At 48.7% G+C, this 23,236-nt stretch overlaps 3 protein-coding genes across 4 annotated transcripts; all 3 read left to right on the plus strand.

The window, feature by feature from the left end:
• The first annotated feature begins 2,035 nt into the window (after positions 1-2,035).
• LOC147259450 (troponin I, fast skeletal muscle-like) lies at positions 2,036-6,572 on the plus strand. The gene is made up of 7 exons (XM_086209836.1): positions 2,036-2,155; positions 3,410-3,442; positions 4,011-4,047; positions 4,684-4,812; positions 5,311-5,400; positions 6,089-6,262; positions 6,343-6,572. The coding sequence occupies exons 2-7, from the start codon at positions 3,435-3,437 to the stop codon at positions 6,418-6,420; spliced, it is 516 nt and encodes a 171-aa protein (XP_086065962.1). The 5' UTR covers positions 2,036-2,155; positions 3,410-3,434; the 3' UTR covers positions 6,421-6,572.
• A 1,632-nt stretch (positions 6,573-8,204) lies between these two features.
• Positions 8,205-15,278, plus strand: LOC147259451 (troponin I, fast skeletal muscle-like). 2 transcript variants are annotated; one of them, XM_086209834.1, is made up of 9 exons: positions 8,205-8,493; positions 8,591-8,622; positions 9,352-9,466; positions 10,855-10,887; positions 10,973-11,012; positions 13,439-13,567; positions 13,643-13,732; positions 14,850-15,023; positions 15,105-15,278. In XM_086209834.1, exons 4-9 carry the CDS (start codon positions 10,880-10,882, stop codon positions 15,180-15,182), a joined length of 519 nt encoding a protein of 172 aa, XP_086065960.1. In that variant the 5' UTR covers positions 8,205-8,493; positions 8,591-8,622; positions 9,352-9,466; positions 10,855-10,879; the 3' UTR covers positions 15,183-15,278. The 2 variants fall into 2 exon arrangements, with proteins under 2 accessions (XP_086065960.1, XP_086065959.1); XM_086209833.1 differs by lacking the exon at positions 8,205-8,493 and having other exon boundaries at positions 8,522-8,622.
• Positions 15,279-17,230: 1,952 nt separating this feature from the next.
• LOC147259452 (troponin I, fast skeletal muscle-like) lies at positions 17,231-22,125 on the plus strand. Its single transcript, XM_086209835.1, has 7 exons — positions 17,231-17,308; positions 18,431-18,463; positions 19,579-19,618; positions 19,707-19,835; positions 20,597-20,686; positions 20,880-21,053; positions 21,958-22,125. The coding sequence occupies exons 2-7, from the start codon at positions 18,456-18,458 to the stop codon at positions 22,033-22,035; spliced, it is 519 nt and encodes a 172-aa protein (XP_086065961.1). The 5' UTR covers positions 17,231-17,308; positions 18,431-18,455; the 3' UTR covers positions 22,036-22,125.
• Positions 22,126-23,236: the final 1,111 nt, after the last annotated feature.

Raw genomic sequence — 23,236 nt, forward strand, 5'->3', positions numbered from 1 at the left:
TCTGTTTGAATGCCACATCATCAAATAATGACATGACCGGACCGGCACAACCGCGGTGGATCAACTTGTTGTTTTAATCCAGAGAGTCTCTGTCGCCAAACACTCCCCCTTTCAGATGAGATGGTCTGATCCGCCACAGATGGGTGGGTGCTGCCTTTTCATGAGGTCGCGAGTTAAAATAAGACAGATTCAGCAATATGGACGCACTCAGCTTCTGATGTCAGGATATACGGTCAGTCTGTGTCCAACAGGAAGTGATCATGTCAGGGATGAGGTGTGTTTGTAGTGCAACAGGAAGTGATCATGTCAGGGATGAGGTGTGTTTGTAGTCCAACAGGAAGTGATCATGTCAGGGATGAGGTGTGTTTGTAGTGCAACAGGAAGTGATCATGTCAGGGATGAGGTGTGTTTGTAGTGCAACAGGAAGTGATCATGTCAGGGATGAGGTGTGTTTGTAGTGCAACAGGAAGTGATCATGTCAGGGATGAGGTGTGTTTGTAGTCCAACAGGAAGTGGTCATGTCAGGGATGAGGTGTGTTTGTAGTCCAACAGGAAGTGATCGTGTCAGGGATGAGGTGTGTTTGTAGTCCAACAGGAAGTGATCATGACAGGGATGAGGTGTGTTTGTAGTCCAACAGGAAGTGATCATGTCAGGGATGAGGTGTGTTTGTAGTCCAACAGGAAGTGGTCATGTCAGGGATGAGGTGTGTTTGTAGTCCAACAGGAAGTGATCATGACAGGGATGAGGTGTGTTTGTAGTCCAACAGGAAGTGATCATGTCAGGGATGAGGTGTGTTTGTAGTCCAACAGGAAGTGATCATGACAGGGATGAGGTGTGTTTGTAGTCCAACAGGAAGTGATCATGACAGGGATGAGGTGTGTTTGTAGTCCAACAGGAAGTGGTCATATCCTGGTTCCTCTCCAAGAGCAGCCAATGGGATTGTTCCATGTTATCACTGGTCATCCATCCATCCGTCCATCTTCTATACCACTTATCCATTAAGGGTGGTGGGGGGTGGAGCCTATCCCAGCTGACACTGGGTGAGCGGCGGGGTTCACCCTGGACAGGTCACCAGTCCGTCGCAGGGCCATCAGGGGCAATGAGGGGTTCAGTATCTTGATCAAGGATGCTTGGACATGGACACCGGGGGACGTGGGGATCGAACCAGTGACCCTTCGGTTCCTGGACGGCCGCTCTACCTCTGAGATTGTGGTGATTGAATCAGTAAATCAGCTCTGGTGAACAGAAGTTGATGATCTTCCAGGTTCAGTTCATCAAGATCATCTTCACTAATGAACCCTCTGATGATGCTGGAAGCCTTGACGCTACGTTAGCAATGCTAAGCTAACGTTAGCTTAGCATTAGTTAGGGAGGAACTACACCAGGGTCACATGACTTCAAGGTCACCACCACTGAGCTTCAGGCTTCTTGTGTTTCCCCTGATGACCTCTGTAGGCTCCTCTAGACTCTTGTGGTATTTACTGTCATGTTTTATACTCTCGAACTCATGTCAACGACTGATTACAGCCCCTGAACCACTGACTTGGACACGAGGGAGCCGAACCTTCAGCTCTGGTAACTTATTTCCAGATTTGAGGACTGATTCCTGCGCCGCTCTACTCCAGAACCAAAGGTCTTTGTTGCTGATCTGCTGCTGGTTTTGGGCAGTCAGAACTGAGACATTCGGAGCGTCAGAGGACAACGGTCCTGCCGCTGGCCGTCCGTCTGCTCTCATGGTTTCTTCGTCTGTTTCCTCGGCCAGTCTCTCTCACTCGTCCGGCCGCTATCATCTGAGAGGTGCAGCACCAGAAAAGCAGAAAGCCTGACGAGTCTCTCTGCTGTCATCTGGTTGAACCGGCCGACTTCCTCGATGTGAATCGCCATCATTTCCTCCCTTTTATAGAACCCCGGTGGCTCTGCAGAGCTCCGGTGACACAAGGCTCCTCCTCAAAGACGCCTGATTTCCAGGCTCAAGTTGGCAGCAGATGATGATATTTCAGGAGCTTGCCGGCCGATTGGTCTGAGGATCCTGCATTCCCATAAGCAGGGCTCCATGTCCATACCCCAGCCCTCGTATATATACACCTCAGCCAGATTGCTTCGCACTGCCACTGCTGTCCTCCTCCTCCTCCTGGTCCATCTGTTTCGTCACAGGTGAGACCTGCTTCTTCCTCCTCTTCCTCCTCCTCCTCCTCCTCTCTGGAGCCCCCCTGTGTGGAGCCGGTTGGTAGAGTGTTAAGCTGATGGAAGTCCTGACCTCTGGGGTTTGTGTGTATAAGAGAAGGGAAATGTGATCTACTGCCAGCGAGGGTGGCAGATTGGGAGTTTGAGGTTTTATTCATGAGCCGAAAGCGCCGATGCTGCTCTGAGTTCTTCTGCTGAAGTCTAGTTTTAGAATGAAGCAATAAATCCTGATCGTGAGGCAGCTTGACGAATTCTTTCCTGTTTCCTGAGATTCCGTCTTGTCATCTCTTAGTTTTTCAAAGTAGAGGAACTATTAGGGAAGTTTTGAAAGTGTAGTTAGAAGCGTTTAAATTAGTGTGCTGAGATCTGATTGGTCCGCTTGGCCTCTGGGATTGGCAGAAGACGATCAGTTTTCGTTGTTTTCCGCCTGGTGTGTCAGCTGTCAAACACAATCTGTCGGCAGTTTGATGCGTTCAGGTATTTTTGAGAGAATGTGGCTGATGATGCTGAGGTAGGAGGAGTTGGATTGTCTCAACACAACCACCTGTAATGCTGTTTGGAAGGTTCAGAGTCTTGGCTGCATGCTGACGCCGCTTCTCAGAACTTCTGGTCCAAATAAATAAAAGCCCTGATTGGATGAGTTGTTGCTGATGGGGTTGTTTTGTGTCTGATATCAAGCTGTGAAACATTTCTGGAGCTTTCGTCTGCTAGCAAACACACAGCAGCAGCAGGTTGCGAGGACGTGTGTGTCAGTTCTCCTGGCCGGCTGGACCTTTGCTGTTTTAAAGCCTCTAACACGGTGAAAGTGTTGAATCGGTTGTGTTGGATCTCCCCTGAGAATCTGACTGAATGGGACGGGAATCTGAGGGTATTTTTAGTGAATTGACACGTGATTCCGCGGCGTGTTGACTGATGGCTGCTGCAGCCTGCTGCTGGCTGCGAACGTGCTGCTGCAGCTCTTTCTGCTGGTGGGGATTTTTCCCCCTGAAAGGAATCCAAGTGTTCACTCCCAGAGGGTTTGTCGTCATGAGCACCTGTAAATGAGCTCGGGCAGGCGTCAGCGGTTCCACCTGACCCTGGCCCGGGCCGGCCCGGAGGCTCTCAACTCCAAACTTGGCCAATAGATCATCTTTCACCCGGAGGAGGGTCTGAATCGCTGTCAGATTAAATCAGATCATCTTCCTGCCATCAGCTCATCTCTTCTTCTGTCTCCTCCTCATACAGGGTGTGAAGACAAGAGACCGCCATCATGTCTGAGTAAGTGTTGGACCCGTTACTGTGTTTCAGAGGTGAAAGTCCACGTGAAAACAGGTTCCATCGGTTCCAGAGGGAGCTTCTTCTGTTTTCTAGCTTTTGTGAAAATAACTTAGATTTGTAGCTTCAAGACGAGTAAACACATGAAGGTGAAGAGGGTTGAGATGGAAAGAACCTGAAAATGAATGAAGATGCAACATTTGGAAGTGAAGCTCAGAAATAAAGGGAAGAACGGTGGAACGACGGAGTCGGACGGAGAGACAGAACGAAAGAAAAAGATGAATGAGAAACCGACTGAAGAACAACAGGAGAAAGAGAAAATGAAGAAAGAAATGACAGTGGCAGCAGATGATGATTTAGTGAAGAGGAGAAGAGGCCAGCGAGGGAAAGGGACGGCGTGGCGTGATGATGTCACCATTTAACTAAAGAGTAATGGGCTTCTTGGCCAAATTGATCATCTAATTGATCAGGACATGCTTCGGCATAAATGCAGTATGAATGCAGTACAAATACAGTATGAATGCAGTAATCTAAACGTAAACACGTTTTTGATTCCTTTGCTCTCTGACAGGAAAAAGATGACTTCGAGCCGCAGGCATCATCTAAAGGTACGTTCACCTGCTGTCTGTCTGAGCGGACCAACGCTCCTCCCCCACGCCTGCTGTCAGCCTCATGGCGTTCATTATTTACTCCTGCTGACAAACAAACAAACACCCAACCAAGGACGTGAGGAGGCGGTGACGCTGCTGGGCGCCTGATCAGCTCTGATATTCACCCACCAGGGAGACATTTCAGGCCCTGAGGCGCCTCCTACTGGTGGAAACATTCAAGCACAGTGATCAAACTTTGAAGCAGACAGAAAACTGCAGACTGAAAGTTCCACCTGTGTATTTGTACCTGGAATCATAGTCCAACTATTTAAAAGTGTCTGGAGAAGTCGGAGGTCTGTTTACTTAAACGTAGAAACCGGTGACGGTGAACAGGCCTGGTGTTTTTCCTGTTTGCTTGTCCCATCACGTGACTCTCCTGACCTGTCGTTGTCTGGGATGAAGTCCCTCCTCCTGAACGTCTGTTGAGTCAGCAGTGACCCTGCTGGGCTTTTGATGGACGGTGGTCCATCTTAGATGGGACATTCATGCCAGGAAGTGCAGAATTAGCGTAGAGAAACGTTCCAAATAAAGACGCTGACTGGAATGAATGAGGCCAAATAATTTAGGTTTGATTTCTGTCACTTTCATCTTCAGAGTTTGATGCTCCAGATCGCAGCCGGCTGGATCGAGCAGGAGAAAAAGGACCGTGTAACCGCCAAGGCGGACTACATGGCGGAGAAATGCCCCCCCCCCAACACGAGCGGCGACCACGCCACCCTCATGGTGAGAGATGGGACGGCTTCCCGTCACAGCTGTCTTCCGCCTGCCGTTGTTCCTTTTACTGATTTGCAGTGTTTCTGGATGAATAATTATGGAATTCTGTTTATTATTTCGATCATGATGTCATCCTGATAGCCCGCTGGTCTCACAGTTGCTAGGAAGAGATTCATGTCCTTTACCATGCGTTGGTTTTTGTTTAATGGCGTCAACAAAAACAACAAAACACCCGAGCTGGCGGTCAAACTCCTCCAGAGGCGTCGTTGCGGAACAGAAACAGTCGAGAACGTCCAGTTCTGTGTCGTAAGCTTTCCTCCTGATCTCATGTTGCGCTGACGATGCTGCTTTTTACTTCCTCATCAGGATTATAAAGTACCTGTCATGGCCCAAATTTAAGAAATGAAGCGATAACAGAGTTAAACATGAGAATTCATTCAAAAGTCTGGCGTCAAATGAATCAAAGTTGAAGTCAAACCTGTGGATTTGACGTGTTTGTGCTTCCAGGACGCCTGCAAAAAACTGCACGCCCTCATCGACAAAGTGGATGAGGAGAGGTACGACATGGAGGTCAAAGTGGGCAAAGCCGACAAAGAGGTATGCACACACACACGCACACACACACACACACACACACACACACGAGCGCGCGCGTGCGACAGCCTGCAGGGACAATCATGGCTGTTCAGGAAGCAAAAGTTCGTCTGATCCGTGTTTGCTTGCTACCAGCAGCCAAAGATTCACCGTTGCTGGTTTTATTTTCAACACCTGGAGCTTCTCCACGTTGGCCGACGCCTCCTACGTACCAGGGCGGGCCAACGTTGGGCCCAGGGGCCACATTTGGCCCGCCAGATGTAAAGAAAATAAAAGTGATGAAATATTGTGTCATTTCCTTTTGGGTGAGTTACGCATGCTCTTCAAATAAGCAGGATCTCTGGTGATTCCATATTTTTCATAAATGGAACGGCGACACTGAGAGAAGCGCGTGGATCACGGTCACCCCTGCCAACATGGCGACCAGCGTTTCCATGCAGGCCGGGGACTGAAGCCGTTATCTGCCCCTTCAACAAAACCCTTGTGTGTTTTTCTTATGTGATCGGAATAAGAAAGAGTCATTTTGAGTGCAGACACCTGAAAGATCTCCCAGCGTACAGTAACAAGGTGTTGGAGAGTTTCTGTCTGCGAGTGCCGGCGAGTACTTCAGGCCCGGGACGACACGGCGCTGCATCACAGATTCAGACTCTCTCAGTATGGTTTCACCCTTCACCTGCTTGGTGGCTCTTAGATCGACGACCTGAAGATCAAAGTGATCGACCTGGCCGGCGTGAAGAAGCCGGCCCTGAAGAAGGTGCGCATGTCTGCAGACGCCATGCTGAAGGCTCTGCTGGGCTCCAAACACACGGTCAACCTGGACCTGAGGGCCAACCTGAAGCAGGTCAAGAAGGAGGTCAAGGAGGAGGTGAGTGTTCAGCCCAGAAGGTCACACAGAGGTCAAAGGTGGCGGGAGAAGCAGCTGCTGACTGTGTTTGTGTCCCGCAGCCTGCAGAGGCAGTCGGCGACTGGCGTAAGAACATTGAAGACAAGGCTGACAGGAAGAAGATGTTTGAGACTTCCTAAACTCTCAACCTTAGTCGCACTTTTTATGGAATTTATGGAATTTTTCATTGAATTGAAATCACTTCTGTTTCATTAAATCTCTTCAGCTGCAGCTTGGTCTGTTGTTGTACGTCTGTAGTGAGTTCAGATCAGCCCAGCGCTCCCTCCTGACATCAGCTGGATCGTTTTGTCACGATTAGGACTTCCTGTTTCCTTCGGTGTTGATCACTTTTGACAACTTCCTGCTTTTAGCGAGTTTTTTTTTTTTTTTAAATAAATGCATCTTGTTTCCTTCACCTGCTGTCATGGGATATTTTGTCTTGGGCTCATTGATGCACAGATTAAAAGCGTGACACACCAGGATTAAAGCTCCGTTTGCTCTGCAGCATCAGGCTGCGTTTCAGTGTGTTTCTGTCAACGTGGAAGCAAAGAAGAAAAAACAAACCATTGGTTTTTCTGCTCATAAAGACTTTCTCAAATGAGCTGTGGGCTCTGAGGAGACTTTAATGGGAGATTAATCTTCAGTCTCAAGCTTTTGCAGCAAAGTTTCAACATGAAATCTTAAGGTTTAACTCACTCACAATGTGGTGAGAGTGAACGCTTCTGTGAATTCGTCGCTTCATTACAACGTCTTTCCTCGGTTTCCTCCTTTGACGTGGTTGTGTTGTGCATTTAATTTTGCTGTGCATGTCAGTGAGAGACCAGACACAATGTCCTCCCGCGCTCAGGAAGCTGTGAAAAGTGAAATTCTCATCTAACAAACCCAGAAACTCGATTTTTGTCGACTTGACAATTCAACATTCAGTAAAACTGAAATTCTGTCAACAAAGGTCAAAGTTCACCGCTCAGCTGCTCCGGCAGCTTTTCATCCTGTTTCTCAGTCTTCCTCTATGCTTTTATGTTTGATTTGTCACGTGACCACATGACGCCGTGGCCCGTTATCTGCTGAAGATGCTCAGGAAAAGTTAAAACGACAACTTGAACGTTTGAATAAGTAATTTTGTACGATTGTAATGGAGGGCCACAAGAAAAGAGAGAAAAACATTCAATCGTTGATCAACTGCGCAAAAAATCTACTCTAAAAGCTATTAAGTCCATTATTCATGGACCAAATTACCAAGTCATTTATTACTTAATATCTCACCATTATTTAAGCATCATTTGATGTCATTAATTAATGAATTTTAAACAAATAGCAGCTGTAAAGAGATTGATCTGAACCTGCTAAAGATGGTTTTGCGTCGTGACTTCGCTTCAAATGAATGAAAGGAGGAAAACGCATCAAACCGTAGAAGAAACACAGCAACAGGGTTTGTAAAAGTCCAGGAAGTTTGGAAACTGCTTCTTCTAACTGGAGTGTTCAGTGTGACAAAGTGCCCGGATGTGTTTGTACAGATTATAGTCAACACAAGTTGGTGTTTCAATCATGCAACATGAAATATGAAATATAGCTCTCTCTTTATAGAAAACCCCATAAACTATTGGCTGCTAATCAACGCCAAATCGCGGGACTTAAGTTGGTAATCACAATCCTTATTTTTCACAAAATTCCAACAGCTAAATGTTGTACCGTGATTATTATGACAATAATATTTATGCATGTATTTTAGGGAATAATTTGTTCATTGATTCCCAGCTCCAGCGTGCCTCCCCTCCGTAGCACTAAAGGCGTGAAGGCGCTTCACGTCCTCAGGCAGCTGTTGTAGCTGCCACCGACCGCAAGGTGGCAGCAGAGGACTTCCTCTCTCTCAGCTCAGGTTCCACGGACTCCGCCGGCAGAGACCAGAAGAAGCGGCGCGGGTGGCGTTGATGACAAAAAAAACAAAAAACAAAAAAAGATTTAGGAGCTCCAGAAAAAGGAAAAAACAACAGCAGCATTTAGATAGAAATTCTTCACTTTTATTTTTTTGAATGTCGTTCGTTGATATGAGGTTGTGATTTGTGATACCTGAAGGACGCTGACTCAGCAGCACGACCGGCATCTTTATGTTTAATTGATATTTCACTCGTTTGATTTGATTTTTTAATTATTTGACTGAAAATGTGCGAGTTGACTCGCTGGATGGAGGACGGACAGTGGAGAGTCCCGCCCAGGTGAGCCGCCCACTTTTGATTTCCAAGTGAACTTTGACCAGCAGGAGGTTTTGACATCTGCCGTGTTTGTTTGACTCGTGTGTCTTCGTTGTTTCAGGATCCTACAGGAACCGAAGCGCAGAGATCGAGGTACCTGAACTCACATCAACTTCCATTTTTCATTTTTCTCTCCTCTTAAACTCCCATTTATCCAAAATACCCTCCCATCAGTTTATATCTTGTTTACCTGATGACTAATAACTTAGCATCTTGATTGAACTTGGCCTTTTAACAGTTTTAATGGCCTCTATTATTTGGAGTAATGAAGAAGCTAACGTGAATGAGCTAATTGAATTCGGTGCTGATGCTAAGCTAGCTTCATCATGGGAGCTGAAATGTTAGACTAAACTCAACTACATCAGAGATAAAGTTCAGGTGAGATGCTTTAGCACAGCAGCTAACGAATGCTAAGTTCATAGTGAGATGCTAATGTTAGCAGCTACTCTAGCTAGCCCCTGAAGATGGCAGCCATGACACCTTCTGGGTTTCTGGATAAAAACAGAATTTGAATGTAAAGAAACATTAAAAAAAAAAAAAAGAATTATGACCAAAGGTGGCTGAGAACAAAATCTGGATCCAGGTTCTCGAGGTGGTCTTGAGTGCCTGGATCCTCTTCATGCCTACTAAAATAAAGCCCAGATTTTTTGTGGCCCTCTTGAGTGTCTGGAGCTGAAGCTTTAGCCACAGGTCTGTCCCTCCGTGAGCGCCGGCGGTTGGAGGGACACCGTCAGCTTTGGCCTCCTAGCAGAGTTTCTTAGCTAATTGAGTTTTTACTGTTTTTGGTTTTTTTGTCTTTGTCTCCTCGCCGCCGCCCCTCAGCTCTGCCTGTCCGTGTCAGGCCGGTTCCAAGTGCCGGTCTGAGGACTGCTGACCACCTCGGACTGACCAGACGCCAGTGATGGAGGATTTACGATTAAGCGGTCAAAGGACGAAGGTATTTCTGGAGCTCTTTGGTCTGGTGGGTGTTGAGGGTCCCTCATGGCCATAAAGAGGAACCTCCAGCCCCCGTCCAAACCCATATATACCCCCCCCAGGCCTCAGGCTGTAGTCTGTGACTCCCTCACTGTCTCCCTGTCCCTCGGTCCGTCTCTGCTGCCTCCTCACTGTGTAGGTGAGAATCCTTTCGCTCCTGTGTGTGTGTGTGTGTGTGTGTGTGTGTGTGTGTGTGTGTGTGTGTGTGTGTTGTGGCTCAGAGGAAACTTGACAACTACTCTTTAGAGGTGAATGTGTAACTGAAGCGGCTGTTGTCAGGAGGATCCGTCCGGGCTCCAGGTGCGGTTCTGGCAGCAGAAACGTGCTTCCAGACGAGGTTTTCTCTTTAAATGCGCCGCTGCTTCCCTGAAGAGACGATTTCTGGGAGAACGCATGTCACTTCCTGTCAACACCGGAGAGTTCATGGATGCCTTCTGCTGTGTTTGCCGTGATGTGTAGAATCAAACTGGTGCGACGCTTCACTCCCATCAGAGTTTTCTGTGTCATTCGGCTGTTGATGGGCTGGGTTGTAGCCCAGGTGTGATCCCAGGTCCCAGGTGTCCATGAGGAGGGAGGGAAGAACCGGAGCCTCAGACCTGCTCAGGTTTATAGTTGTGACAGAAAGAGTCCAGGTGTTTCTACCGGCCAGGATGGGTCTTCTTCTGCCCGATGAACAAACACGGTTTTGAAGGTCCAACCTGGAAAGAGCCTGGCGTCGTAAACGTCCTCACTGACCTTTGACCCCGAGCCAGGTTTAGCGGTGACCCGGTGAACTCAGGTCATCAGCTGAATGGATCCTGAAAGTTCTACTTTTCAAATGCAGTTTTGACTGAAGTGTGTGAAGCAGTCAGAAAGGATTTAGGAACGTTGAAAAATCTCAGAACCAAAACGTCACCGGTTCATCTCAGAACATCAAAGCGCCCTCACGGCGCTGCTGGCAGGCTTTGATCCACCTCATCTGGGACTAAGATTCTAATGTCTGCCAATGTTTGAGGCTCGTAGACGGAAGAGTTCACTTTGTTTCAAGGGTTTCCTGTGTTTGTTTGATGAATCAAACTCCTGGTGCTGATGGGACGTTGAGCCAAAAACAGAGCCGGTGTCGCCTTCCTCTTGAACTTGCCACTCAGAGGTCTGAGGGGTCAAAGGTCAGATCCTGATGGAAACCAACAGCTACAACAGCTCATGTCCTCACTCTGGTACACAGAAGTGCGCCAGAGAATCGGATGGATGGATTTCAGAAGTAAACGAATGAAAGTAGAAGAGAGTGAAACACTCAGGATGAAGCAGGGTGGTGTAAAACTGGACGGGATTCATTTGGGAGTAATTCAGGATGTTTCTGATTGTTTACAGAATTTGAGTCCAACAAGAAGTCAAGATGTCAGAGTGAGTAAAAGTTTATTGTGTCTGAAAAATGTGAATAAATGAATGAAGTGAAGAATTTCCTTTAACGATGTTCGTTGTTCTGAAGGGGAAAGAAGATGACATCGAGCCGCAGGCATCATCTCAAGGTACCGCTGAGCGTTCTCTGCTTACTACTGCTACTGCTACTACTACTGCTACTACTGCTGCTGCTACTACTGCTGCTGCTACTACTGCTACTACTACTACTACTGCTGCTACTACTGCTACTACTACTACTACTACTGCTACTACTACTACTACTAATGCTGCTGCTACTACTGCTACTACTGCTGCTACTGCTGCTGCTACTACTGCTGCTGCTACTACTACTGCTACTACTGCTGCTACTACTGCTACTGCTACTACTACTACTACTAATGCTGCTGCTACTGCTGCTACTACTGCTGCTGCTACTGCTGCTGCTACTACTGCTGCTGCTACTACTGCTACTGCTGCTACTACTGCTGCTGCTACTACTACTGCTACTACTGCTGCTGCTACTACTACTGCTACTACTACTGCTACTACTGCTACTACTGCTACTACTACTGCTACTACTGCTACTACTACTGCTACTACTGCTACTACTACTGCTACTACTACTACTACTACTGCTGCTGCTACTACTGCTACTACTGCTGCTGCTACTACTGCTACGACTGCTACTACTGCTACTACTACTACTACTGCTGCTGCTACTACTACTGCTACTACTGCTACTACTACTGCTACTACTGCTACTACTGCTACTGCTACTACTACTACTGCTACTACTACTACTACTGCTGCTACTGCTGCTACTACTGCTACTACTACTGCTGCTACTACTGCTACTACTACTACTACTGCTACTACTGCTACTACTACCGCCACTGCTACTGCTGCTACTACTGCTACTACTACCGCCACTGCTACTGCTGCTACTACTGCTACTGCTACTGCTACTACCACCACTACTATTACTATTACTACTACTACTGGTACTACCACTACTACTACTACTACTATTACTACTACTACTACTGGTACTACCACTACCACTGCAACCACTACTTCTACTAATTCTACTATTACTACTTCTACTACTACTACTGCTACTACTACTGCTGCTACTGCTACTACTACTACTACTACTACTACTACCACTACTATTGTTACTATTGATGAGAAAAAAATGTTTGTCAAGTATTTTAAAAAATTGGAACTGAACTATTTCATAAAGTACTACGTGTCGTGTGTCTTTAAATGGCTGTGATAGTAATAATACTGACTGTGAGTGTTGGTATTGTTATTACGTAGAAGTACTGGGAGACATTTCTGCAAAACGGTCAAGGTTTTTGTTGATTTCCTTGCTTTCTTTATTTTACGCAACTTTTTAAATAAATCCAGTTTGTAATCTTTTGCCAGCAAATCAATTAAAGTCCAAGCAAATGAGGAAAATTCCAAGAGAAGATGAACAATAAACTGGAAATTAATAAACAGAAGCGAGAATCAGACAGACCTGAAACCTCCTCTGCTACATCATAAGTTGTTGTCACTAGTAGTAGTAGTAGTAGTAGTAGTAGTAGTGGTAGTGGTAGTAATAGTAGCATTAGTAGTAATAGAAGTAGTGGTCGTAGTGGTAGTACCAGTAGTAATAGTAGAAGTAATTGTAGTATTAGTGGTAGTAGTAGTCGTATTAGTAATAGTAGTAGTAGTGGTAGTAGTAGTAGTAGTAATAGTAGTGGTAGTAATAGTAGAATTAGTAGTAATAGAAGTAGTGGTCGCAGTGGTAGTGGTAGTACCAGTAGTAATAGTAGAAGTAATTGTAGTATTAGTGGTAGTCGTATTAGTAATTGTAGTAGTAGTGGTAGTGGTAGTAGTTTTAGTAATAGTAGTGGTAGTAATAGTAGAATTAGTAGTAATAGAAGTAGTGGTCGCAGTGGTAGTGGTAGTACCAGTAGTAGTAGTAGAAGTAATAGTAGTAGTAGTAGTAGGGGTGGTAGTGGTAGTGGTAGTAATAGTAGAAATAGTAGTAATAGAAGTAGTGGTCGCAGTGGTAGTGGTAGTACCAGTAGTAGAAGTAGTAATAGTAGAATTAGTAGTAATAGAAGTAGTGGTAATAGTAGTATTATTAGTAGCAGTAGTAGCAGTGGTAATAGTAGTAGTAGTAGTAGTAGTAGTAGTGGTAGTGGTAGTAGTAGTAGTAGTAGTAGTGGTAGTGGTAGTAGTGGTGGTAGTAGTGGTAGTGGTAGTAGTAGTAGTAGTAGTGGTAGTAGTGGTAGTGGTAGTAGTAGTAGTGGTAGTGGTAGTAGTAGTAGTGGTAGTAGTGGTAGTGGTAGTAGTAGTAGTGGTAGTGGTAGTAGTGGTGGTAGTAGTGGTAGTAGTAGTAGTAGTAGTAGTGGTGGTAGTGGTAGTGGTAGTAGTGGTAGTGGTAGTAGTAGTAGTAGTAGTAGTAGTCTCAGAGAAAAATAAATGAAAAGCCTTGAGAGGCCTTTTGTATAACTGAAGTAACTGTGTGTGTGTGTGTGTGTGTGTGTGTTGGTTCCTGCAGAGCTTGATGCTTCAGATTGCCGCCAGCTGGCTGGAACAGGAAGCTACTGATGTCGCCGCCACCAAAGAAGCCTACATGGCGGAGAAGTGCCCCCCCCCAGACATGGGCGGCGACCAGGCGTCTCTGATGGTAAGAGTCTCACCTGGGTACCACGTCCCTCTGACACCTGATGGACCAGCTGACCTGTTCCCTCCTCATGTCCAGGACATCTGCAAGAAGCTGCATCAGGCCCTGGACAAGATCGATGAGGACAGATACGACACCGAGGCCAAGGTGGTGAAGACCGACAAGGAGGTAGACACGTCCGTCCTCAGACTTGTAGAAACGTTCGTCCTCAGGCTTGTGGACACGTCCGCCCTCAGACTTGTAGACACGTCCGTCTTCAGGCCTGTAGACACGTCCGCCCTCAGACTTGTAGAAACGTCCGTCCTCAGGCTTGTAGACACGTCCGTCCTCAGGCGTGTAGACACGTCCGTCCTCTGGCGTGTAGACACGTCCGTCCTCAGGCTTGTAGACACGTCCGCCCTCAGACTTGTAGACACGTCCGTCCTCAGGCTTGTCCATCCTCAGGCTTGTAGACACGTCCACACTCAGACTTGTAGACACGTCCGTCCTCAGGCTTGTCCGTCCTCAGGTGTGTAGACACGTCCGCCCTCAGGCTTGTCCGTCCTCAGGCGTGTAGACACGACGGCCCTCAGGCTTGTAGACACGTCCGTCCTCAGGCCTGTAGACACGTCCGCCCTCAGACTTGTAGAAACATCCGTCCTCAGGCGTGTAGACACGTACGCCCTCAGGCTTGTCCATCCTCAGGCTTGTTGACACGTCCACCCTCAGACTTGTAGACACGTCCGTCCTCAGGCTTGTCCGTCCTCAGGCGTGTAGACACGTCCGCCCTCAGACTTGTAGACACGTCCGTCCTCAGGCGTGTAAACACGACGGCCCTCAGGCTTGTAGAAACATCCGTCCTCAGGCGTGTAGACACGTCCGTCCTCAGGCGTGTAGACACGTACGCCCTCAGGCTTGTCCATCCTCAGGCTTGTTGACACGTCCACCCTCAGACTTGTAGACACGTCCGTCCTCAGGCTTGTCCGTCCTCAGGCGTGTAGACACGTCCGCCCTCAGACTTGTAGACACGTCCGTCCTCAGGCGTGTAAACACGACGGCCCTCAGGCTTGTAGACACGTCCGTCCTCAGGCTTGTAGAAACGTCCGCTTTCAGACTTGTAGACACGACGGCCCTCAGGCTTGTAGACACGTCCGTCCTCAGGCCTGTAGACACGTCCGCCCTCAGACTTGTAGACACGTCCGCCCTCAGACTTGTAGAAACGTCCGTCCTCAGGCTTGTACTCATGTACTCCTGTGTGTCTGGTCGGTTTCCGCCGCCGTTTGATTTTGTTCGTGTGTGCGTTCAGATCGAGGAGCTGAAGCTGAAGGTGGTGGAGCTGGCCGGCGTGAAGAAACCCGCCCTGAAGAAGGTGCGCATGTCGGCCGACGCCATGCTGCAGGCCCTGCTGGGAGGAAAACACAAGGTGAACATGGACCTGAGGGCCAACCTGAAGCAGGTCAAGAAGGAGGTCAAGGAGGAGGTGAGACTCGCACTTGTTCACCTACAGTCAGCTGATGTCAGTCACGTGACCTGCGTCACACGCTGAATCTGTGTTCTGCAGGCCAACGAGGCGGTCGGCGACTGGCGTAAGAACGTTGAGGACAAAGCCGACAGGAAGAAGATGTTCGAGACTTCTTAAAGACTTTCAACTCATTGACTTCCTGTGGGCTGCGGCTCCTCCCGTTTCATTTTTTCATGGAATTGGAAAAACTGATGCCATTAAATTATTTTTGGAATAAGGAAATGCTGTCGCACTGCGTTTTTTCAAAGACGAAGTTTAGAGGGGAAACCCGAAGAAGAACCAACATTTAATTAAAGCCGCAAGCAGCGTTGAACAGGCCTTCGCACCCTCGTGCGCGTCGGGGTGCGGCGCAGTCGAAGGTCGAAGGGCTTCTGTCCCGGGCAGGTAGAGGTTTTCACACCTGGGCTGACAGCTCCACTTTCAAGTCCATATTGTGGACTTCCTGTTGGATTCAGGTCAGGGGTGTCAGGAGGTCTTGATGAGACGAATAATTGTGTTGTGGCTCCATGTCTCTACGGCACTCCTAAGGGCCGCGGCGGGCATTTTTAGATACCTAGCCGGCGCTTTGGGGGTTCATTTTTACATTTGATCAAATTTTTCGCCAGACCTGATGTGTGTGCCTTTAGGGGGTCACTCTGAGGTCTACAGACACAGAAGGGTCTTGGCTGCCTGAGGGGCCCAGGCCCTAACCAGTTTGCTACGCGGTTTATTCTGGAAAAGGGGAAAAGTAAAGTTTTGGCTGGTTAGAAAAAAAGTCATTTTGACTCTCATTTTGTCCTCATGAGGCAGTTTTCTTTCTGTGGTTCATGACTGGCAAACACAGAAGAGGAAACACAAGAGATCAGAGAGTTTAAACATCTGAATTCTGAAGCAGCTTCCAAAAGTTACCTGGCATTGATCTGACAGGAAGCAGCTGAGGTCACTGCTGTGCTCCCAGTGAACCACCAGGTGTCAGCAGGGAGCTTCTGCTCCTCCTCTCTGCTGAGTGGTGGGACGGCCCGCACATCTTCCTCTCTGGTCATGAAAATGGCTCCCAAATGTCCCCATCAAATCCCAGTTCTTCAGTCACATGACGAACAGAAGGCAGCAGGAGCTTCTGCTGTCGGTGAGTGACTCCCCTGCTCTCACCTGCATGACACCTGAAAGTCTCCATCTGCTGAAATAACATTTTTTAACCCTCAGTTTAGCCTCACAGGTAGGAGCAGCACCTGCCGGCTGCTGTGCTGCTGCTGACGCTGCTCAGGTTTCCGATGCACGATGATATCGGCTCATCCTCAAATCAAACTGATGAGCTTAATGAGCTTCTCTCCGCGTTGTAGAGAAAATCAATACAAATTTCACTTTTTCTGTATTTTTCAGTCCAAAATGTGACGAACAAACAAGCGCGGCTTTTCTGGCCGAGAGGACAAAAGTCAGCACCTGGACGAGAGACGGTGACGTCAACACTCGAGGAACCATCGTCACTTCCTGAAAGAAAACTAGGATTCTTTTTGTCTGCGCTGCCGATGAATCAGCACTGCACCCCCCCCTCCAACTGAAGCTGTTCAGTCCCTCGAGAGTTCTGCAGGGTTCTGTTTATCGGATCCGTCCAGGGACAGAGAGGATACGTGGTGAAGGAACTGTGGGTGTCGCCGAGTCGTTCACTCATAACCTTTAACCTCGCATCTGACCGGGACCTCTGCAGGACAACTGGCGCCGTGCTCGCTGGACCTCGCCTCTCGCCCCGCCAGGCGGTTGTGGCTGACAGTCCACTGGCGAGCTGGGCTGAGGTTTGTGGCTGGCTTGAGTGTCCCTGTCAGTTAGTCCGGTCAGTGGGGGGGCGCCAGCGTCACATGTTCAGAAACAGTCGGCGTGCAACAACAAGAGTAGAAAACTGAGCTGTGCTCTCGCCGTCCGGCCCCGCCGTTGAGTAATAATAGTCATCATCCCTTCATCCTTTTCTCTGCGAGGACGAAGGAAACCCGATAGCATCCGGCTCGCCGGCGTTTTGTCCGCGGAGGTTATGAGGTCATGAGGTTCCTGGTGGTATTTCTGGAGGCTGTTGACCGATTGGTCTGAAGTGTTTCTGCTACCATAAAGAGGGCGGCCCCCCTGCTGAGCCGGCACTTCACACCCTATATACCCTCTTATTCTTTACTGTTGGGGACTCGTCCCCCCTCGCCTTCCTCGTCCCCCTCAGCAGTAGGTGAGAGTCTCCGCCGTCGCTCGGCCAGGAAACAATCGTGCTGCGCTGCGCTTCACAGGTGAGGCTGTTTTAAAGCTGCTGCTGCTGCAGGTGTGACCTCTGACCTCAGAGCTGGTAGACGGCAGCGTGTTGGACTTAGGACTTTCTAGCGTTGGACGCTGGGCGGGAAGAGGACGCCTGCAGGGTTTGGTCCGGGCCCGCCTGTGGCCCCTGAATCATTGCCGATGCTAATGTTCCACTTCCTGAGGGCTCCTGTGTCTGAAGCCTTGATTCTCGGACACCTCAGAGGTCAATCTTAGTTTCTCAAGCTGATGCGTCGTCAATCATCAGTCTGACACCAAATCCTGCGTGTACATCGAGGTTCAAGTAAAACAGCAGCTTGACTCGTTTTGTTAAGGTGTTTTTGTGAGGTGCACTTCATGAAGAACAGAGATGATGATGCAGTACATACATGTAGTTGTACTTTTTTCCCATTTGGAGTACTTTTCTTCTTTAGTTACTCAGATATTGTGAAGTGTTGAAGGTGAACTGTCTTGCAGTACATTGATCATTGCAGAGTCTTTGTGATACTGCTATCATAGTAGTAGTACTTTAATCTGGGATGGGGGTCAGGAATCAGAGGTTTGAACCGTGTTTGATTGGAGCTCTGCTGATGTGACGAAACAATCATGAAAGTAGAAATACAGTTAAAGAGAGTAGAAATACAGTTAAAGGCAGTAGTAATACGTGTAAAGGCAGTAGTAATACATGTAAAGGCAGTAGTCATCCATCCAGACATGGACAGACCCTGACGTGGTTTGTGATTATTGGCGCTGCGCTCAGGTTTCCGGCCTGGAGCCGCATGCCGGCAGGATGTTGCAGTCGGTGTTAACGGCTGCCACTTGCCGCCACATTTGGTTCCTGCCCTGCTGGCATTTCCAGCTCACGTCTTTGGCTCCAGGATGTGAGCTTCCCATCAGAATGTCTTCACGGGGGGCAACTGTTCAGCCCGAGGGTCCGGCATCTGACCCCACCCATCCAAAATTAGCTGGTTTGTGGTGGTGGGCGGCCGTTTTTCCATGATAGTGAAACAGATGGTGTTTCCTGTAGGGGTGAAAAGGTCACTGATGGATGAAGGGGCTGCAGCAGGACGCGCCGCTCCTGCCGCTGCTGATTAACTGAGCTTTGTGTCTCTGGGCAGGTTGTGAAGATCCCACAGAGCCAAAATGTCTGAGTGAGTACACCCTCCTCCTCCTCCTGTTGTTACCAGACAATCAAACTGAGAGACGTTTCACTGGTTTCACTGGTTTCACTGGTTTCAGAGAACCTTTGACACTTGACGTACACTCCTACTTAGTCCTGGTCCTCCCTCCATTTTGGGGCATTTTACAACCGTCTTGATAGGAAATCAGCAAGAAGCAATCAGAAATACTGCATGTTTACGACAGGAAACTTTGAATGGAAGGGATACTTCACCCCAACAGCGTTTTTGTACTCTCAAATCGTCTTCAGCTCCTGTTTGTGTCTTTTCTGCATGACTTGATTTGACTTAAAACCAAACGAACAGGACAGGAAATGTCGTCGTTTGTTAGTTTTAATCTCTAATCCAAGCATGAGCAGGATTACTGGTCATCCAGCTGGATTAAGTGGACCTGGATTACATGGCGGGTTCTTCCTGCGTGCGGGCGTCACTGATAAGAAAAATGTGGTGCGTACTTGAAAGACAAAATACACTTTGGGTGAAGTACTACATTCATGCCTTTGTTGTCTCACCTACAGGATCAGAAATAGTCCACTGATTAAATGACGTAGCTCAACGTGGAGTCAGGAAGTCGACCTCCTGAAATACCAGGATGTAGAATCTAACGTGAACTAGTTATGTGCGTGTCAGGAAGCTGCCGTGATGTGCGTTTAGTTCAGAGGTGTGCTGTGTAGATATGACCTGCAGGTGGCGCTAGATGAGGTCCCCGGGTGGACGGCAGCGGCAGCACAGGCCGTCACCTGCTGAGGGATCCGGTTCCAAACGCAGGCGAACAGATGTAAAGGCTCCAGCTCAGCGTGAAGGTCGACCTCTCGGCCTCCGCTGACGGCAGCTGGACGTGTGCCCCCTCAGGAAGGTGTTTATTCACCGAGCTCAGCTTCTCCGACCGTTTCCCACCTCAAAGCAGCACACTTCCAAATGTGGTTACACAAGAATATGGAGGCGATGGCGAGGGCCAGATTTAAAGCTCCCGCCTCCGGAGCTGTGAAAATAAAAGCAAGATTCATCTTCGGACATCAGAGGCTTTTATCTGCTGTCTCATCATGGCACGTTTACCCGTAATGACTGATAAGAACTTCCTCCTGCAGTGGAAAGAAAATGACGTCGAGCCGCAGGCATCATCTGAAGGTGAGCACCAGAACCTGACCCGCATGTTCTCGCCACGGCTCTAAAACCGCGCTGGCTCATTGACAGCAAATGTTTTTACCCCCCACAGAGTTTGATGCTGCAGATCGCAGCCACCTGGATCGAGCAGGAGAAGAAGGACATCGTAGTGGCGAAGGAGGCCTACATGGCGGAGAACTGCCCGCCTCCCGACCTCAGCGGCGATCAGGCCACCCTCATGGTGAGGTGATGTTCTGACCGACGAGACACGGTGGAACGTCCTCGATACCTGAGTAGAACACTGATAAAGGTCAGGAGAAGTTTGCCTCAGACTCTCAGGAAGGTTCTGGTTCACCGGAACTGAAATCGAATCAAGTTTTTGAAAGATCGCCCGTCCTGTAGGAACTCGCCCTGAGGAACGCCAGCAGAAACGTGTGACCCGCGCAGGTTAAGAGAGCAGTAATCGTCCGTTTCAGCGATGCACCGCAACGAGGGGGAGGGGAACCGCGTCCGCGATCCCGGTGGTTACTTTTTCATTGTTTTCCTAAAGTGAAGTAAAACCTGTGGCGAGATGAGAACAGAGGGGAAGCGCGTCAAGACGCTGCGCCTGGCGTCTGATCTGCTCAGGCCGTCACTCTGGCTGCCAGGCCAGACCTACACGCGGGGTTGAGACCAGAGCTTGGTGACCGCCCCCGACCCCAGTGATGTAAACAGGAGGTCGAGACCGAGTTTCTCCTCACACGCTGTCGATTACATGGCTTATTAAGAATGGCGGTTACTGATGCTGTGGCGTCCCACTCGCGGTACCTGCTGCTAACAGGTTCCTCAAAACTTCAGGCTTGTGGGTGACAGCCAGGATCAGCTTCTCCTCCACCAGTGTGGATATTACAAGCCCCACCCCTTTTCTACCCAGGTAGACAGGCAGCTTTGACCAGCCGTTGAACAACAACGCTGACGTGCAAAATGTTCACACGCTCCTTGTCTGTTTGTTTTTGTCAACAGGAAATTTGCAAGAAGCTTCACGCTGCCATCGACAAGATTGACGAGGCGAGGTACGACGCCGCCGCCAAAGTCCAAAAGTCTGACATTGAGGTGAGAGACATTCATGCTGATGCTACAAAGCTGAGGTACTTGTACTTTCTTGGTAGTAATTTCGTACCTCCACCCTGCACCTCAGGGTTTTTTCAAAGGCAGAGTTCTGTGAGCAGGGTTCTACGCCGCCAACGGGAGACAGACGCTCCTCTAACAGACGCAGAACAAAAGCAGTAACTGATTGTGTGTGCAGATCGAGGACCTGAAGCTGAAGGTGGTGGAGCTGGCCGGCGTGAAGAAACCCGCCCTGAAGAAGGTGCGCATGTCGGCCGACGCCATGCTGCAGGCCCTGCTGGGAGGAAAACACAAGGTGACCATGGACCTGAGGTCCAACCTGAAGCAGGTCAAGAAGGAGGTCAAGGAGGAGGTGAGGAACAGGGAGGAGCGCTGGGACTCCGCAGGTCTGTGGTGGACTCTCAGCCTGGAGGTGCTGGCAGGTGGACTTAATTCACACTGAAAATTCTGAATCAATTAATGGGTGACGTTCTAATGCTAATGTTCTGGTGCTAATCTTTCTGCTGCTGGGGCAGGAGAACCTCAGCACTACTGAGGTTCTCCTGCCAACCGGCAAAACGAGCTGAAGAAACCAGCTCAGCTTCAGTCGAAGACGCTTTGTGCCATGTTGCTGAGATTTGGACTCACGTTAGCATGCTAGTCAGTTAGCCTCAGCCATCCTGTGTTGTTATACCTCTTTGCACCTCAAGAGGTGATAGTGGGTCACTGCAGTCCGACCTCAACTCCATGCACGGATGTGTTCATTCGCACCAAAGGTACATGAGCAAAACAAACCAGAGGTGCAGACCAGCGATATTCCTGAGTGATGCGGGAGAACGCTTCTGATGTGGCTGAGCGATACAGAAGCTGCAGTATCTCCAGAGAGTCCCACAGGAAGTGGTCATGTCAGGGACGAGGTGTTTTTGTAGTCTAACAGGAAGTGGTCATCTCCTGGTTCCTCCACCAACAGGAAGTGGTCATCTCCTGGCTCCTCCCCCAGCAGCCAATAGGATCGCTCCATGTGATTGTGGTGATTGAACCAGTAAATCAGCTCTGGTGAACAAAAGTTGATGATCTTCCAGGTTCAGTTCATCAAGATCATCTTCACTAATGAACCCTCTGATGATGCTGGAAGCCTGGATGCTACGTTAGCAGTGCTAAGCTAACATTAGCCCAGGGAGGAGCAACACCAGGCGCCGCGACCTGGAGTGATGAAAAACACAAAACTGTTTGTGTCGATCCTGAACGAGAAACTAACTCCTCCATGTCCTCCTCAGCCAACAGAGGCGGTCGGCGACTGGCGTAAGAACATCGAGGACAAGGCCGACAGGAAGAAGATGTTTGAGACTTCCTAAGTCCCAGCTGGAGCGCCGAGGACGACGGCGGGGGGATGCTTCAGTCCGAGGTCTGACTGACTGTGTCTCGGTGTCCCAGCTGGACACTCGGGAAGATGTTTGCCTGGCTTCCTTGTTGTTGTTGTTGTTGTTGTTGTTGTTGTTGTTGTTGTTGTCGCCCCACAAAAGACAGAAGTGATACGAAGCCGTCCTTTAGTCCGACAAGAAAGACGCCATTACAGAATGTACAGGGTTTCATTAGAAATAAACCTTTTGAAATAAGACCTCAGACTTTCATCTTTGTTCAATGGCCTTTTGTTCTCGGATCTTTGACGCTTCCTCAGCTGTCGCCGACCTTCCTTCAGGCTGACAAACGTGTCACGTAGAAGAAGTCGATGTCTGTCATTGTTTTAGAAATACTTGAGTTATTGAGTTAAATTTAGAAGCACAAATAAACAAATTAAACTGAATTAAGGAAATGAACATCTAACCTAGAAAATGATGGTAATTCCTGCGTACCACAGTGGGGGGGGGGGGTACACAGAATACTTCACGATATGATGCGTACAAAAACTGAGGTCACTGATGACATCACAAACAGAGCTGACTTCTTCTGCTTTATTTTGCTGACATGCCAAGGTCTGTGTCTCTGGGCCGGTTCCTGCAGAGGTACTACACGGTAGAAAAGCACAGTACAACAGAGTACCAGCGAGTACACACACGCACCTACAGCACTTCACTAGAACCACAACGCAGGTTTTACCACTTCTTCGTCAGCGTTCCTGTGGGAAAGCGTGAGCAGATTTATTCTTCCAGGACTTTTGTGTCACAAACATCTTCGGGATTTTGACGGGCGGGTTCCAGCCTCCAGCTCTGGTGGGGGGGGTGCAGCTGGGCTGGGTGTATTTCAGGCGCTCGCTGGCCCATTGGTCTGACTGGGAATCCATTTCCATAAAGAGGATCCCGGCATTCTGCTGAGGCGTCCCAACTCACCATATATACCCTATTTCATTTTTCCTCTGTGGCTTTGGCAGTGTCTCCTCCTCGTCCAGCAAACCTCTCGTCCTCCTCGTCTTCCTCCGATCAGTAGGTGAGAACTCTGCCTGGTTTTGTCTCGTCGTCCGGCCTCTGGGATCAGCGCCGTTTATCTTAAAAGACGCTCGCAATCCTAATTTACAGCGGCGTGTTGCTCCACCTCTTTTATTGAAGTGTGACCTTGAAG

Source organism: Aulostomus chinensis, chromosome 7 (assembly GCF_037954235.1).
Source record: "Aulostomus chinensis isolate RoL2024-O1b breed Wild chromosome 7, RoL_Achi_v1.0, whole genome shotgun sequence".
NCBI lineage: Eukaryota > Metazoa > Chordata > Actinopteri > Syngnathiformes > Aulostomidae > Aulostomus > Aulostomus chinensis.